The following is a 16,873-nucleotide window of genomic DNA, read 5'->3' as shown; positions in this document are numbered from 1 at the left end:
AGGAGAATGTTGGATCCCACCAAAAAGATACCCCATGTCCAAGGCAAAGGAGAAGCCCCAGCAAGACAGTAGGAGGGGTGAAATCACATTTAGAATCAAATTCCATACCCCCCAGAGATACTCTGAAAGTGAAAGTTGTTCATTCGTGTCTGACTCTTTGCGACCCCATGGTCTATATGGTCCATGGAATGCTCCAGGTCAGAATACTGGAGTGGGTAGCCTTTCCCTTCTCCAGGGGATTCCAACTCTGGAATCGAACCCAGGTCTCCCACGTTGCAGGCAGATTCATTACCAGCTGAGCCACCAGGGAAGCTCAAGAATACTGGAGTGGGTAGCCTATCCCTTCTCCAGTGGATCTTCCCAACCCAGAAATCGAAACGATGTCTCCTGCATTGCAGGTGGATTCTTTACCAACTGAGCTATGAGGGAAGCTCAGATGCTAGGAGGGCTCAAACAAAACCTTGTGTGCACCAGGACCCAGAGACCCCACCGGGACTGAGCCAGACCTGCCTTTGAGTGTTTGAGGGTCTCCTGTGGAAGTATGGGTCTGCAGTGGCCTGCCACAGGGGCAGGGGCTCTGGGTGCAGCAGAGCTCAGTGTGGCATAAGTCCTCTTGGAGGAGGTTGCCATTAACCCCACCATAGAGCCGCTGAGCAGACGAACTTACACAGGACTAAGGAAACAGTCCTGTGAAAGTCCTGGAGAAGGAAATGGCAACCCACTCCAGTGTTCTTGCCTGGAGAATCCCAGGGACGGACAGAGGAGCCTGGTGGGCTGCCGTCTGTGGGGTCGCACAGAGTTGGACATAACTGACGTGACTTAGCAGCAGCAGGGAAACAGACTCTTGTGTCTCGTGCACACCAGGACCCAGGAGAAAGGAGCAGTGATCCCACAAAAGACCAACCCAGACTTGCCTGTGAGTGTCCAGGAGTCTTCGACAAAGCCATGGGTTGGCGGTGGCCTGCTGCAGGATCAGGGGCTCTGAGTGTAGCAGTGCGTGCATGGGACCTTTTGACTGAGGTCACCGTTATCTTCATCATCTCCACCATAGTTTGGTCTCAGATCAAACAACAGGGAGGGAACACAGCCCCATCCACCAACAGAAAGTTGAATTAAAGATTTACTGAGCACAGCCTCGCCCATCAGAACAAAACCCAGTTTCCCCCACAGTCAAGTCTCTCCTATCAGGAAGCTTCCATAAGCCTCTTATCCTTATCTGTCAGAGGGCAGAGAGAATGTAAACCACAATAACAGAAAACTAATCAAACCGATCACATGGATCACAACCTTGTCTAACTCATTGAAACTATGAGCCATGCCTCGTAGGCCCACCCAAGACTGATGGGTCAAGGTGGAGAGTTCTGACAAAACTTGGTCGACTGGAGAAGGGAATGGAAAACCACTTTAGTATTCTTGCCTTGAGAACCCCTATGAACAGTATGAAAAGGCAAAAGATATGCACTGAAAGATGAACTTCTCAGGTCGGTAGGTGCCCAATATGTTACTGGAGAAGAGTGAAGAAATAACTCCAGAAAGAATGAAGAAACAGAGCCAAAGCATAAACAACTCTCGGTTGTGTATGTGACTGGTGATGGAAATAAAGTCCGATGCTATAAAGAACAATATTGCATAGGAACCTGGAATGTTATGTTCATGAATCAAGGCAAATTGGAAGTGGTCAAACAGGAAATGGCAAGAGTAAACATCGACATTTTAGGAATCAGTGAACTAAAATGGACTGGAAAGGGTGAATTTGATTCAGATAACCATTATATCTGAATTATAATTATTCATTATATCTGAATATACTGTGGGCAAGAATCCCTTAGAAGAAATGGAGTAGCCCTCATAGTCAACAAAAGAGTCTGAAGTGCAGTACTTGGGTGCAATCTCAAAAACGACAGAATGATCTCTGTTTTTTCCAAGGCAAACCACCCAATATCACAGTAATCCAAGTCTATGCCCCAACTAGTAATGCTGAAGAAGCTGAACAGTTCTATGCAGACCTACAAGACCTTCTAGAACTAACACCCAAAAAGATGTCCTTTTCATTATAAGGGGACTGGAATGCAAAAGTAGGAAGTCAAGAGACACCTGGAGTAACAGGCAAGTTTGGCCTTGGAGTACAAAATGAAGCAGGGCAAAGGCTAACAGAGTTTTGCAAAGAGAACTCATTGGTCATAGCAAACATTCTTTTCCAACAACACAAGAGACTAATCTACACATGGACATCACCAGTTGGTTAACACCAAAATCAGATTGAATATATTCTTTGCAGCTAAAGATGGAGAAGCTCTATACAGTCAGCAAAAATAAGACTGGGAGCAGACTGTGGCTCAGATCATGAACCCCTTATTGCAAAATTCAGACTTAAATTGAAGAAACTAGGGAAAACTACTAGACCATTCAGGTATGACCTAAATCAAATCCCTCACGATTATACAGTGGAAGTGACAAATATATTCAAAGGATTAGATCTGATAGAGTGTCTGAAGAACTATGGACAGAGGTTTGTGACATTGTACAGGAGGCAGTGATCAAGACCATCCCCAAGAAAAAGAAATGCAAAAAGGTAAAATGGTTGTCTGCAGAGGCCTTAAAAATAGCTGAGAAAGAAGAGAAGCTAAAGGCAAAGGAGAAAAGGAGATATACCCATTTGAATGCAGAGTTCCAAAGAATAGCAAGGAGAGATAAGAAAGCCTTCCTTAGTGATCAATGCAAAGAAATAGAGGAAAACAGTAGAATGGGAAAGACTAGAGATCTCTTCAAGAAAATTATAGATACCAAGGGAACATTTCATGCAAAGATGGGCACAATAAAGGACAGAAATGGTATAGACCTAACAGCAGCAGAAGATATTAAGAAGAGGTGGCAAAAATACACAGAAGAACTATAGAAAAAATATCTTCATGACCCAGATAACCACTATGGTGTGTGATCAATGACCTAGAGCCAGATATCCTGAAGTCAAGTGGGTCTTAGGAAGCATCACTACATACAAAGCTAGAGGAGGTGATGGAATTCCAGTTGAGCTATTGCAAACCCTAAAGGATGATGCTGTTAAAGTGTTGCACTCAATATGCCAGCAAATTTGGAAAACTCAGCAGTGGCAATAGGACTGGAAAAGGTCAGTGTTCATTCCAATCCCAAAGAAAGGCAATACCAAAGAATGTTCAAACTACTGCACAATTGCACTCATCTAACACACTAGCAAAGTAATGCTCAAAATTCTCCAAGCCAGGCTTCAACAGTAAATGAACCATGAACTTCCAGATGTTCATGCTGGATTTAGAACAGGCAGAGAAACCAGAGATCAAACTGCCAACATCCATTGGATCATAGAAAAAGAAAACATAAACAATTTCCAGAAAAGCATCTACTTCTTCTTCAATGACTACACCAAAGCCTTTGACTGTGTGGATCACAACAAACTGGAAAATTCTTCAAGAGATGGGAATACCAGACCACCTGACCTGCCTCCTGAGAAATCTGTATGCAGGTCAAAAAGGAACAATTAGAATTGGACATAGTTCCAAACATGGTTCCAAACAACAGACTGGTTCCAAATTGGGAAAAAAGTACATCAAGGCTATATATTGTCACCCTGCTTATTTAACTTATATGCAGAGTACATCATGCAAAATGGATGTACTGGCTGGATGAAACACAGGCTGGAATCAAGATGGCTGGGAGAAATATCAATAACTTCAGATATGCAGATGACAGCACCCTTATGGCAGAAAGTGAAGAGGAACTAAAAAGACTCCTGATGAAAGTGAAAGAGGAGAGTGAAAAAGCTGGTTTAAAACTCAACATTCAAAAATGAAAATCATGGCATCCAGTCCCATCACTTCATGGCAAATAGATGAGGAAACAATGGAAACAGTGAGAGACTTTATTTTGGGGGGCTCCAAAATCCCTGCAGATGGTGACTGCAGCCATGAACCTAAAAGACGCTTACTCCTTGGAAGAAAAGCTATGACCAACCTAGACAGCGTATTAAAAAGCAGAGACATTACTCTGCCAACAAAGGTCCATATAGTCAAAGCTATCATTTTTCCAATTGTCATGTATGGATGTGAGTTGGACTATAAAGAAAGCTGAGTGCCAAAGAATTGATGCTTTTGAACTGTGGTGTTGGAGAAGACTCTTGAGAGTCCCTGGGACTGCAAGGAGATCAAACCAGTCAATCTTAAAGGAAATCAGTCCTAAACATTCATTGGAAGAACTGATGCTAAAGCTGAAACTCCAATACTTTGGCCACCTGATATGAAGGACTGACTCACTGGAAAAGACCCTAATGCTGGGAAAGATAGAAGGCAGGAGGAGAAGGGGATGACAGAGGATGAGATGGTTGGATGGCATCACCAATTTGATGGACATGAGTTTGAGCAAGCTCCGGGAGTTGGTGATGGACAGGGAAGCCTGGCTTGCTGGAGTCCATGGGGTTACAGAGTCAGACACGACTGAGTGACTGAACTGAACTGATATATTTGTTTGCTTTAATTGATTACAGTCAAAATCAGGTTTGTTTGATTTTTTGACTGAGCTGTGCAGCTTGTGGGATTTTAGTTCTCCAACTAGGGGGTTGAACACAGGCCCCAGGTAGTGAAAGCATCGAGTCCTAACCACTGGACCACCGTGGATTCTCAATCAGATTTTAAATTGTGATGAAACAGCTCTCTACTAGAAGCAAACCACCTAAGGACCCTCATTTTAAAGGAGCGAGCAAGAACCCTGTGGCCTGCTGGGTACAAACAACAGTGGAGATTTACTCAGGCCGTTGTCTTTTAGACTGCATTTGCTTTTGTGTTCAGATGTTAAAATTGCCTGGTGGTCCGCCTCAACCCTGTTTTCCTCTTAAGCTCCGTACTTTATTTATATGCTATGTTATAGAAGGTGGGTTTCCTTAGGAACATGTGTATCGCATTAGAGTACCTGCACATGTCTCAGAGGACACAAAGCGAGGCTGCTACCAAGGGGTGTGTGCACTGTTTGATTGGAAGGAGGGGCAGGAAGGCAGGAGACAGCTCTGGGTCATCCCCATTCCAGGATTAGATAAGGAAGGAGTAATTAACAGGTCCCAGCTTGCACCCAGCCCTCCACACAGGCAGCACTCCTGGTGCAGGGGTCTGAGAGGTTGACACAAGACTTCCCAAGCCTGGTGCGCAGTGGGGTCAACTATACCTTGCCCAGGCCTGCTGGGTTCTGGCCACTGGAACCCAACTCTGCAACGTGGGTGGAAGGAGGAGGGAGAGAACATGCCCAATCCAAGCTTTCTCTCACTCCAAGCTTTCTCACTCCGCAGGCCAGATTCTGCCCTCATTGAATCAGGCCCAAGATTTTATCAGATGCCTGCAAGGCAGAAAGGCTGCCAGTCATGCTGACTCACCTGGTGAGTAAGCTTCAGAGACATTACAAGATTCCTAAGTTTTCTTTCCAAGAACAGAATTTGACCTCACCTATTAGGGTGCCCATGCTCTAAAGGGTGTGACCCTTGGGAATCAAGGAGAAGATGCATGAAAGCCAGGGGATCACGAGGCTTCTCAGGGACATGAGTGGCTTCTGTTGGTTACACATTACCCTGGGTAAACAACTCTTTTTTTCCCGCATCGTGTTAAAAATAAAAACAAAACAGCAAACATATAATAAAATTGACCATTTTTAGGTGTATGGTTCAGTAGTGCTAAGTATATTCACTGTTGTACAACCAACTTCCAGCACTTTCTCATCTTGCAAGCTAAAGCTCTACATCCAACAAACACTAACATTCCCCAGCTCTGGCAACCTCCATTCTACTTTTTGTTTCTGTGAACCTGACTGCTTTAGTTGTTTCATATAAGTGGAATCTTGGAGGATTTGTCTTTTGGACTGTCTTATTTCACTTAGCATAATGTCTTCAAGGTTCATCTGCGTGTGGGCAAGGATGCAGAGAAATTGGAACCATTGTAGGCTGCCCGCGGGAATGTAAAATGGGGCAACTGCTGTTGGAAAACAGTTTGGTGGTTTCTGAAGAAGTTAAAAATAGAATTACCTTATGACTCAGGAATTCGACTCCTAAATATATTTTAATTCCAAAAGAATAAAAAAAACTGGCATTCAAGCAGAGATATGAATATGCATATTCATAATAACCCTATTTACTATAACCAGAAGGTGGAAACAGCCCACACTTCCAACAATGGATGAATGAATAAACAGATTGTGATATATACACACAATGGATTATGCAGCTATAAAAAGAAATGAAGTACTGACACAAGCCACATTAGCCTTGAAAACATTATGCTACGTGAAAGAAGCCAGGCACAAAAATGTCACATGTTGTAGGATTCTACTTATACTGGAAATTCAGAAAAGGTAAATCCGTAGAGACAGAGAGCAGATGGGTGGTTGCCAGGGGCTGAGGGAAGAGAAGAAGGGGGAATGACTGCTTAATGGGTGTGAATTTTCCTTTGAGGGTGATGAAAATGCTTTGGGACCAGATAGAGTGGTGATTATACAACATTGTGAAGGTACTAAACGCAACTAAATTGTACACTTTAAAAAGGTTAATTTTATGTGAATTTCTCCTTAAAAAAAAAAAAAAAAAAGGGAATAGGACTTCCCTGGTGGTTCAGTGGTAAAGAATCCACTTGCCAGTGCAGGAGACAAGGGTTCTTTCCCTGATCCGAGAAGATCCCACATGCTTCGGGGCAACTGAGCCCACGTGCCACAACTATTGAGCCTGTGCTCTAGAGCCCAGAAGCCACAGCTACTGAAGCCCGGACACCCTACAGCCCATGCTCTGCAACAAGAGAAACCACCACAAGGAGAATCCTGCACGTCACAGCTGGAGAGTAACCCCTGCTCACCACAACTAGAGAAAAGCCCTCGAAGTGACAAAGACCCAGCACAGACAAAAGTGAGTAAATATACAAAATTTAAAAATAAAATGAAAAGCAAGGGAGTAAATGCTGAAATTCCTTGGTATGCCACTGCCCATCTCTGACTCTGTGGTTTTGACCTCATATTAATAGTGTTAAAGGATAATTTTCAGGGACTTCCCTGGCAGTACAGTGGTTAAGATTCTGTGCTTTCACTGCAGGGGGCAAGGGTTTGATTCCTCGGTGGGGAACAAAGATCCTGCATGCTGTGCAGCCAAAAAAATAAATAAATAAACTTTTCAAAAAAAGTGAAAATTATGACTTTTTTCCTTCCAGTTTTATTGAGATGGAGTTGACATACAGACAGCACTGCTTAAGGTGTACAGCGTAACGAGTTGGCTTACATACATCATGAAACAATTATCACAATAAGTTTAGTGAGCATCCATCATCTCATACAGATGCAAAATGAAAGAAAAAGAAAAAAATATTTTCCTTATGATAAGAACGCTTAGGATTTACTCAGTTAACAACCCTCATGTGTAACATACAGTGTTGCTAATTTTATTTACCTTGCTGTACTTTACACCCCTAGCACTTATTTCTCTTGAAACTGGAAGTTTGTACCTTTTGGTCACTTTCATCCAATTCCTCTTTCTCCAGCCTCTGGCAGCCACTCATCTCATCTCTTTCCCCACGAGTTTGTTTGTTTTTGAAGCATAATTGAACTACGGCATTGTGTTTGTTCCTGGTACACAACCCAGGGACTATTTCTATACTTTTCAAAATGATCTACTTACAGTATGTCACCCTACAAAGAAATTACATAGTTATAGACTCTGCTCTCCACATTGTACCTTCCATGCCAGTGAGTCATTCATTTTTTAACTCTTACTCTCCCTCACCTGTTCCTCTCTTCCTCCCACCTTTTACCTCCTCTGGCAACCGCCTGTTTGTTCTCTGTATCTATGACTCTGATTCTCTTTTCTTATGTTTCTTCATTTGTTTCACCTTTTAGATTCCACATGTAAGTGAAATCATAAGAGGATTTGTCTTTCTCTGTCTGACTTGTTTCACCTAGCATTAAGTGAAATTTAATTTTACAGTATTATTGTCTAGTTCCAAGATTCCATTCTTTTTTATGGCTAAGAAGTATTCCATTGTGTGTGTGTGTGTGTGTGTGTATACCAATTCTTCTTTTTGGCCATGCTGTAAGGCTTGCAGGATCTTAGTTTCCTGGTCAAGAATTGAACCCAAACCCTTGGCAGTAAAAGTGCGGAGTCTTAACCACTGCAACACCAGCGAATTCCTACCGCTTCTTCATCTATTCATTTATCAGTGGACACTTGGGTTGCTTCCGTATATTGGCTATTGTAAATAATGCTGCAGTGAACATGTTGTTGCTGTTTAGTTGCTAAGTTGTGTCTGACTCTTTTGTGACCCCATGTACCGTAGCCTGCTAGGCTCCTCTCTGTCCATGCGATTTCCCAAGGCAAGAGTACTGGAGTGGGTGGCCATTTCCATCTCCAGGGGATCTTCCTGGACCAGAGATTGAACTCCCGTCTCCTGTATTGGCAGGCAGATTCCTTACCACCAAGCCACCAGGAAATCCCACAATGAACACATATATACACATATACACATATGAAAAGATTCATACATCTTTTCAAATTAGTGTTTTCATTTTTGTTGGATAAATACCCAGGAGTAGAACTGCTGGATCATACAGTAGTGCTGTTTTTAATTTTTCAAGGAACCTCCATACTGTTTTCCATAACGTTGCCGTGAAAAGGAAAAAGAGGGATGAGTTTTTTCTTTCCCTTCCCTGAGAACAAAGAAGATAAAGAGAACAGTGAGCAGGCCTGAACATTCCTAGTTTTTTTACTTTAACTGCTCCAAGCTCTGCATGTCTGTAACTGAGTTTGCTTTTTCTGCCCCCTCTGTAGGAGCTACATTTCACAGCTATTATCTCCTCCCTTTGTAGTTCTTTTCTACATACCATAAAGAAGGCTCCAGAGCCACCAAACTGCCAGACTTAATTACTGGGTTACTGACAGCGTAAGACTGCTTTTTAAACAATGGAAGAGGAAGGAGACAAGATCTTAAAACCTTTGTTCTTCATCACCGACCCCTGACTGTGAGCCCTCATCTGATATAAGCCCCTAGGTGCCTCATGGTGGGGGGCACAGTTCTTGAGGCATGAGCGCACTGTGTTCCCCTCTCTGCCAGCTGAGAATGAAAATCACCTTTTTATTTCCCCCACACTCTGTATTTTTTTTATTCAGCTTCAATCAGCAGAGAAAGCCAAGATTTCAGCCAGCAACAATAACTGTTGTACCAATTTACATTCCCACCAACAGTGCAAGTGTTCCCATCTCCCTACATGCACATCAACACTGCTTTGTTGTCTTTTTGCTAATAGCTGCTCTGAGAGGTATAAGGTGGTATCTCATGGTGGCTTTGACTTGGATTTCCTTGATGATTAGCAACCTTGAGTATCTTTTCATGTGTCTGTTGGCCATCTGTATGTCTTGGAAATAAAATGTCTATTCAGATCCTCTGCCCATTTGAAAATTTGGTATTGGAATTTTTTTTTTTTTTTGATGTTGAATTGTGTGAGTTCCAGCATCAGGTACCTACAACTCGCAGAACTGTAAGCTCAAAGGTAGTACAGGGGTAGAGCCTTGTGCCAACAGGAAGTACACTCTGAGCAACGCACGACTTTACACTGAAGCACGTGGTTTTTCCTACAGTTGTTTGAAATCATCCTTGGTGGGAGCATCACAGATAACAGTGTGAAGTGAAGATATCTCCTGCCATATCAATAAACAAGAAATGTCCCAGCCATCAGCGATTTCTGGCCTCCAAACGTGAATGAGGGCTCCATGGATGCTGCCCCGCACCCCCCACGGTGATTGCTGAGGAGCTGGGGGAATGCAAGAAGCAGCCATCTGCCACATCCTCACTCCTTAAGGTGAACAAGGAAATAGGATTTGGCCCCAGATAGCTGAGGTGCATACGAAAGGAATGAATTCAGTGAGTCCAGAGGCTTGCAGCTTCCCATGTATAGAACGCTAAACTCCTTAACTTAATATCTGATCTTCGATGTTCAGATTGTCTGCTCCCTTCGTTACAAACTTGTTTGTAGCCTGACTTCCCCTCCTGCCTCCTTGGAGCAGTTTTCTCAGAGCTACTGAGATGCTGTCTCCCAGGCTCGGAGTCCTAAACGTTTTCACCAAATAAAATAACTCTACTTTCAGGCTGTGGGTGTAGTTTTTACTCGACATCAGCAAAGTCTCTAAACCAGTGCCACCCTCGCCTCCAGTTGGTCTGTGGCTGGGCAGTTACTGCATCCCCCAGAATCTGGTGCCACCTGATGTCCCAGGACAAGATAACACATTTTACATTTCTAACTGTTGCAGTGAAAAGAAAAAAAGAGGAATGAGTTTTTTTCTTTCCCATTCCTGAGAACAAAGAAGGTCAAGACAATGGTAAGCAGGCCTGAACATTCCTAGTTTTTTTACTTTAACTGCTCTTAACTCTGCATGTCTGTAACTAAGTTTGCTTTTCTGCTCCCTAACTCTGCAGGAGTTACATTTCGCACCTATTATCCTTTTACTCTATGCTAAATACATCCTGTATTTATCCTTAAATCCTGATGTTTACCCTTAAAACACCCTTCCCCTGGTAGTTACACATCAAAAAGAAGGCCGCAGAGCCACCAAACTGCCAGACTCAATTACTGGGTTACTGGCGCCAGCCTACGACTGTCTTGGAAACAATGCAAGAGAAAGAAATCAAGATCCTAACACCTTTGTTCCTCATCACAGACTCCTGACTGCAAGCCCTCATCTTATATAAACCTCTAGACTTCTCAAGCAGGGGGCACAGTTTTTGAGGCATGAACCTACTGTGTTCTGCTCTCTGCTGGCTGAGAATTAAAGCCACCTTTCTATTTCCTCCAGACTCTGTCTCCATGTTTTTTATTCGGCTTCAGGGGGCAGAGAAAGCCAAGATTTTGTCCAGCAACACAACTAGGATCTTGAGAATATTATGGAAGCCAGCAGCCCAATAGGTGCTGCCTAGCCACTTAAGTCCCTCTGGAAGCCAAACTCTGCAAGCATCTGACCATTCTCTTGAAGACCCTGCAACCAGAGTTCCTCTAGGTCTCCCAGGTCTGTGGACTGGCAGCAGCCATCTCACCTGAGAGCTTGTGAGAAGTTCCCAGACCTGCTCAAATCAGAACCTGCATTTTAAACCAGAAGCCCAGGTGGTCCTGGCTCTCAGGAAAGTCAGAAGCACCCCTCCGTGCTTTGCCTGAAAGCAAATGTGGCATCAGCAACTCTCCCCAGACACCCAGCCCCGAGTTCTCCAGGCTCTGTGCCCGGCCAGGGCAGGCTTACCCCCAGGGCTGACACAGTATCCCCAGTGCTCTCGTCGTCACTCATGTCTCTCATCTCAGTGATGGTTGGTTCACTTCAGATGGCACCTGCCCTCCGACTCTCCACGATGCTTTCAGCCTGCTTTTCCTGCCGGGGTGGTGGGGCTGAAGACAGGGACAAGACAAAGGCTGCCCGCTGGTATTTAAGGAGCTCTCCCGGGTGCAACAGGTCCAGGCAAATCCAGGGATTTGCTGTGTTCCAGGGAGAAGAAAAGCTGCAGAAAGATTAGAAGGGAGAGTCTGCTCTCATCTCCCACATAATGGTCATGAGAAATTCCCCACTTGTTAAATAGGGACTGTTCAGCAGGAGTGAGTGTGAGATTGTTGCATCTGGAGCTAGCTGGGCCTGAGGCACTGGAAGGAGGGGAGGATCCAGCTGTGGGGGTGGGGCAGGAAATAGTAGGATCTTCTGTGGCACTTAGGGACTTAAGGAGCACAGACAAGCTAACTGATCACAGTGATGGGAGGGAGGGGGCTTGCAGAGCATTCCTTGGGCTCAGTCATTGTACTAAGCACTGGGTCTCACGTTAATTTCATGATTCTCTCCTTTTTTATTAACTGAGATGCAGAGAGGTAATGATTATTTGCCTAGAGTCACATGATTAGGAATGGCAGAGTCTTGTTTGACACAGTTTCTCTCCTTTCGGTTCTTCATTTTTCACACCTGTCTCTCTCCTGACCACTTTCCTTGGACCAAGGCTTGCCTGCCAAGATGTGGCTGGGTGAAGACTTGACTGACCTCATCAGTATTGCTTTACTACGCCCAGGAGACTGGCCCAGAAAGACATAAGTTGCAAGAGTCAACAGGGGGAAAAAAAAGCTCAACATAAGAGCTGTAAGTTGAATTTTACTCAGTTATCATACTGAGGACTATAGCCTGGGAGACAGTCTCTCAGCTAGCTCTGAGAAACTACCAGAGTTGGGGGTTGGAGGAGAATGTATATGAAATTTTTTGACTGGGAAATACACGTAGTCAAGCCTTGCTGTTGTTGTTTAGTTGCTAAATCAGGCCTGACTCTTTTGCAACCCCTTGAACTGTAGCCTGCCAGGCTCCTGTGTCCATGGGATTCCCCAGGCAAGAATAGTTGAGTGGGTGGCTATTTCCTTCTCCAGGGGATCTTCCCAACCCAGGGACTGAACCCACATCTCCCATATTGGCAGGAAAATTCTTTTAGCACTGAGCCACCAGGGAAGCCTACGTCTTGGTAAAACATGACTGCCAATCACAAAAACCAGATATCTCCAGTTAATGATTTTAGTGCTTTGTTCTACATGGGAAGTGCAGAGAATCTGGAGTCATCGAAATTCTTCCTTAGATATGCATCTTAGCTGTCTAGAGGCCCATGTACCCAGAACACAGGATGCTTCATCCTGAATTCCTTTCAGGGTGTGCTGTCAGTCAGGGGCTAATGACTTGTAGAACTGGAAGAAAGGGCAACATTTTTTCATTTCCACAAGTAACATCTAGTTCCCTCCAAGAACTTTCAAGAAACACTAAACATTCTTTAACAGAAAGCATCGTGACAGTTTACACCCAGAGAATTCTCTACCTTCAGAGCCTTACCTCACTATACCCTCTAATCCCAAACTGTGATATCATAATCCTTGCCCAATCCCAAGCATATTAAAAGACCCGCTTCAAATCACACTTCAAATATGTGCAACTTCCAGAGGTTAAGACAGTCCAGAGGTTAAGACTCCGCCTTTCAATGCAGGGATGGTGGGTTTGATTCCTGGTCAGGGAACTAAGGTCTCAAATGCCCCTGCATCCAACCAGAATTTTTTAAAAATGCCACTGGTTGTCCAGTGGTTAAGGTTCCATGCTTCCAGGTCAGGGGGCATAGGTTTGATTCCTGGTGAGGGAACTAAGATCTCATAAGCTGGGCTGTGCAGCCAAAAACAAAAATGTCCCTAAATATTCCACTAAATGTCCCTCCCACTCTGTAAAGTGAGGTGAAAGTCACTCAGTTATGTCCAACCCTTGGCGACCCCATGGACTATACAGTCCATGGAATTTTCCAGGCCATAATACTTGAGTGGGTAGCCGTTCCCTTCTCCAGGGATCTTCCCAACCCAGGGATCGAGGCCAAGTCTCCCGCATTGCAGGCGGATTCTTTACCAGCTGAGACCTACTAAGGCCCTGTTGAGAATGCTTTTCCTTATCCTGCCAGCAATGCATGGCTTTGTCTTATCAATAGGCAGGGCTGGCTGAATGGCAGACCTGCAACCCATGCAGTCACTAGCGACTCTGTGAGAAGGGCAACCTCATTTGGCCCTATTGTAATAAGATCTCAGTAAACACTAGCTTCCCTGGTGGCTCAGAGGTTAAAGTATCTGCCTGGGATGCGGGAGACCCGGGTTCGATCCCTGAGTCGGGAAGATACCCTGGAGAAGGAAATGGCAGCCTGGTAGGCTACAGTCCATGGGGTCGCAAAGAGTCAGACACGACTGAGCGACTTCACTTCACTTTCACTGAACACTAGCTATTAACTCCTATCAATGTCCTGACCCCATAACACCAGGAAAACTTTTTCTTCATGGAACCTGGATTCCGTTCTAATAAGTGATTCTGAGTTTGAGGGGTTTTGTTGTTTTTTTTGTGTGTGTGGGGCAGGGGTGGGGGAACCCACATACTTCATTCAGAAAGTCATTCGTCTCTTCCCCCCAAACTTCTAACTTTTCAGATGTGAAAGCTTTAGGCCCCATGTACATGCTGGGCTGGTGCCAGGGTCTCACTCTGTGCCCAGAACCCCACTGGTTTTGGGGGAACAGGCCCAACAAAGTGGTCCATGGAACTTCTGGTCTCTACGGACACCATGGCATCTCAGAGGTCTGCTTAGAGGCTATGGAGCAGAGAGAGGTGCTCTTCAGGGTGTCTGCTGCTTGAGGGCAAGAATACTTGCCAGAAGTAGGGAGTCAAGAGGGAAAAGGAGGGCTTTCCAGGGAGAGGGAACAGCATTATGATATCATGATTTATAATCAGAAATCTGTATTTCACCTTCATCTGTTCCTGGAGATGCTAAGATACTTGGAATTTCCTCAGCATTGAGGGTGTCTTTGTTATGTCAATGAGGTGACTTTTGAAAAAACACTGTGTAAACAAAGTATGGGGCTGGTTGCCAAGGGAACCAGCTCCCTGATTAGGGGGTTGGAACTTTCAGGCCCACCTCCTCAATCTCCTGGAGGAGGAAGGGGCGGGAGGTTGAATCGACCACCAGTAGGCAATGATTTAATCAATCACGCATGATGCCTCCATTTAAAACACAAAGGACAGGAGAACACAGAGGTTTGGGGAAAGTAGGACTAGAGGCAAGAAAGACCTGTGTCCTTTCACACCTGGCCTTGTGCACACCTGCCTTCGGGCTGTTCCTGAATTGTATCCTTGGTAATAAGCAGTGATCTAATAAGTAAAATGTTTCTCTGACTTTTGTGAGTTAATCGAGCAAATCAATCAGACCCAAAGAAGGGGTCTTGGAACCTCCCATCTACAGATGGTTGATCAGAAGCATAGCTGATAACCTGGACTTTGAGCTGGTGTCTGAAGCAGGGAGGCAATCTTTGGGACTGAGCCCTTCACCTGTGGATGTGATGCTCTCCAGGTAGAGCTGAATGGTGGAACACCCAGCTGGTCCTACAGCTAGGGTCAGAGAATTGCTTGTTGGAGTTGGGAAAAACTGCACGCATCACTAGCATGAAAGGGTGTGCTGTCGCTGGGGTGAGAAGAATGGAGGGAAACCTGAAGAGGCGACAGGTGCAGCTTGGAGGAGGCCTGAGAGTTTGGACTGTTCCCAGCCACTGGAGTGCTTCGGGCCGGGCTGCCTGGCCAGACTGTGCCTCAGGTGGTGCTCAGAGCCTCCCTGAGCCAGATGAGGGGGCTGGTGGGAAGATCAGAGAAGGGCAATGAAGGGTCATCAAGAGGAGGCGGGATGGACAGAGAGAGGCACACAGCACTTAATAAGGAGCAGAGGGTCTCTGAAAGGTTTCTCAGCACCAGTTGGGAAAGGCTTTTCCATTTTCTCGCAGGTAAGCGCATAGTGTCTGGTTCAAGATGTGGGGACCAAGGCAAGAGAGAGTAGCTAAAAAACTCTCCCAAGTGGTTGCCTGGAAGAAGCAGGACATTGCTAATTTTGTATTGTTGAAGTTTGTGTGTGTTGCATCTGTTTTTGATAATTTTGTTGCAGGAAGGGGGACCCCTTCCAGGGCCCGAAACTGGGCTCTTGTCTAACACTCGGAAATGAATTGTCCGAGGAGACACATCTGCTGACAAAGCAAGAGATTTTATTGGGAAAGGGCACCCGGGTGGAGAGCAGTAGGGTAAGAGAACCCAGGAGAACTGCTCTGCCACATGGCTCACAGTCTCGGGTTTTATGGTGATGGGATTAGTTTCCGGGTGGTCTTTGTCCAAGCATTCTAATTCAGAGTCTTCCCTGGTGGTGCAGGCATCACTCAGCCACGATAGATGCTAGCGAGAGGGATTCTGGGAAGTGGACGGACACGTGGTGTCTCCTTTCCCGAACTCTTCGGGTTGGTGGTGGCTTATTAGTTCCGTATTCCTTATCAGGATCTCCTGTCATAAAACAGCTCATGCAAATGGTTACTATGGTGCCTGGTCAGGGTGGGTGGTTTCAATCAGTGTGCTTCCCCTAACAATTTTATTTTTTTTAATTAAAAATTTTTTTATTTTATATTGGAGCATAGCTGATTAACAATGTTGTTAGTTTCAAGTCTACGGTAAAGTGATTCAGTAATACATATACATGGATCTATTCTTTTTCAAATTCTTTCCCATTTTAGGTTATTAACAGAATATTCACCAGAGTCCCTGTGCTATACCATAGGTCCTTGTTATCTTCCCAAACTCCCAATCTATCCTTCCCTCTATGTTGCATCTTAATAGCAAAACTAATATAAAAAAGATGCAAGCCATTTCTAGGGGCTAGTCTATGTATTTTTCAATTATATAATTATATTAAGACTTTATTTTTAGAGCAGTTTTAGGTTTATAGCAAAATCGAAGGAAAGATACAGATTTTCAATGTGACCCTTGCTCCCACTCTTGCACAACCCTGTCCATCATCAACACCTCCCACCAATGGTTCACTTGTTACTTGGGATGAAAATGCACGAACATGTCATTATCACCCAGAGTCCACAGTTTACATCAGGGCTTACTCTTGGTGTTGGACATTCTGTGTGTTTAGATAAATCTGGGTTGACAAGTATCCATCATCATAGGGTCCATGTTGTGGCAAGTCGCTTCAGTTGTGTCTGACTCTTTGCAACCCTTATAGGCTATAGTCCACTAGGCTCCTCTGTCCATGGGATGCTCCAGGTAAGAATACTGGAGTGGGTTGCTGTGCCCTCCTCCTCCGGGGGATCTTCCTGAACCAGGGTCATACAGAGTGGTTTCACTGCCCTAAAAACTCCCTGTGTTCCACCTCTCTTCCTCAGCCCCTGGCAACCACTAGTCTTTACTGTTTCCATAGTTCTTGCCTTTTCCAGGATGTCTTATGTTGGAACCATACAGGATATAGCATTTGCAGACTGGCTTCTTTCACTTAGGAAT

General features: G+C 44.7%; 1 protein-coding gene across 6 annotated transcripts in view; it reads right to left on the bottom strand.

Annotated features, from left to right (window-relative positions):
* Positions 1-11,666, bottom strand: part of LOC129653088 (solute carrier family 2, facilitated glucose transporter member 5) — a 45,375-nt gene extending 33,709 nt beyond the window's left edge. For 2 of the 6 annotated variants that reach the window (XM_055582393.1, XM_055582391.1), the window contains exons 1-3: positions 11,270-11,663; positions 8,568-8,691; positions 915-1,057 (exon numbers count right to left, since the gene is read on the bottom strand). In XM_055582393.1, coding sequence (XP_055438368.1) covers positions 915-1,003 — 89 coding nt within the window. In that variant the 5' untranslated portion in view covers positions 1,004-1,057; positions 8,568-8,691; positions 11,270-11,663. Of the gene's footprint in view, positions 1-914; positions 1,105-8,567; positions 8,692-11,269 lie in introns of those variants that run through there. The other 4 variants (XM_055582392.1, XM_055582396.1, XM_055582395.1 and 1 more) reach the window with 4 other exon arrangements.
* Between the last annotated feature and the right edge of the window lie 5,207 nt (positions 11,667-16,873).

The sequence above is a fragment of the Bubalus kerabau genome, chromosome 5 (assembly GCF_029407905.1).
Source record: "Bubalus kerabau isolate K-KA32 ecotype Philippines breed swamp buffalo chromosome 5, PCC_UOA_SB_1v2, whole genome shotgun sequence".
NCBI lineage: Eukaryota > Metazoa > Chordata > Mammalia > Artiodactyla > Bovidae > Bubalus > Bubalus kerabau.
Note: the sequence above shows the minus strand (reverse complement) of the source record. Positions and strands in the feature narration are given on the sequence as shown.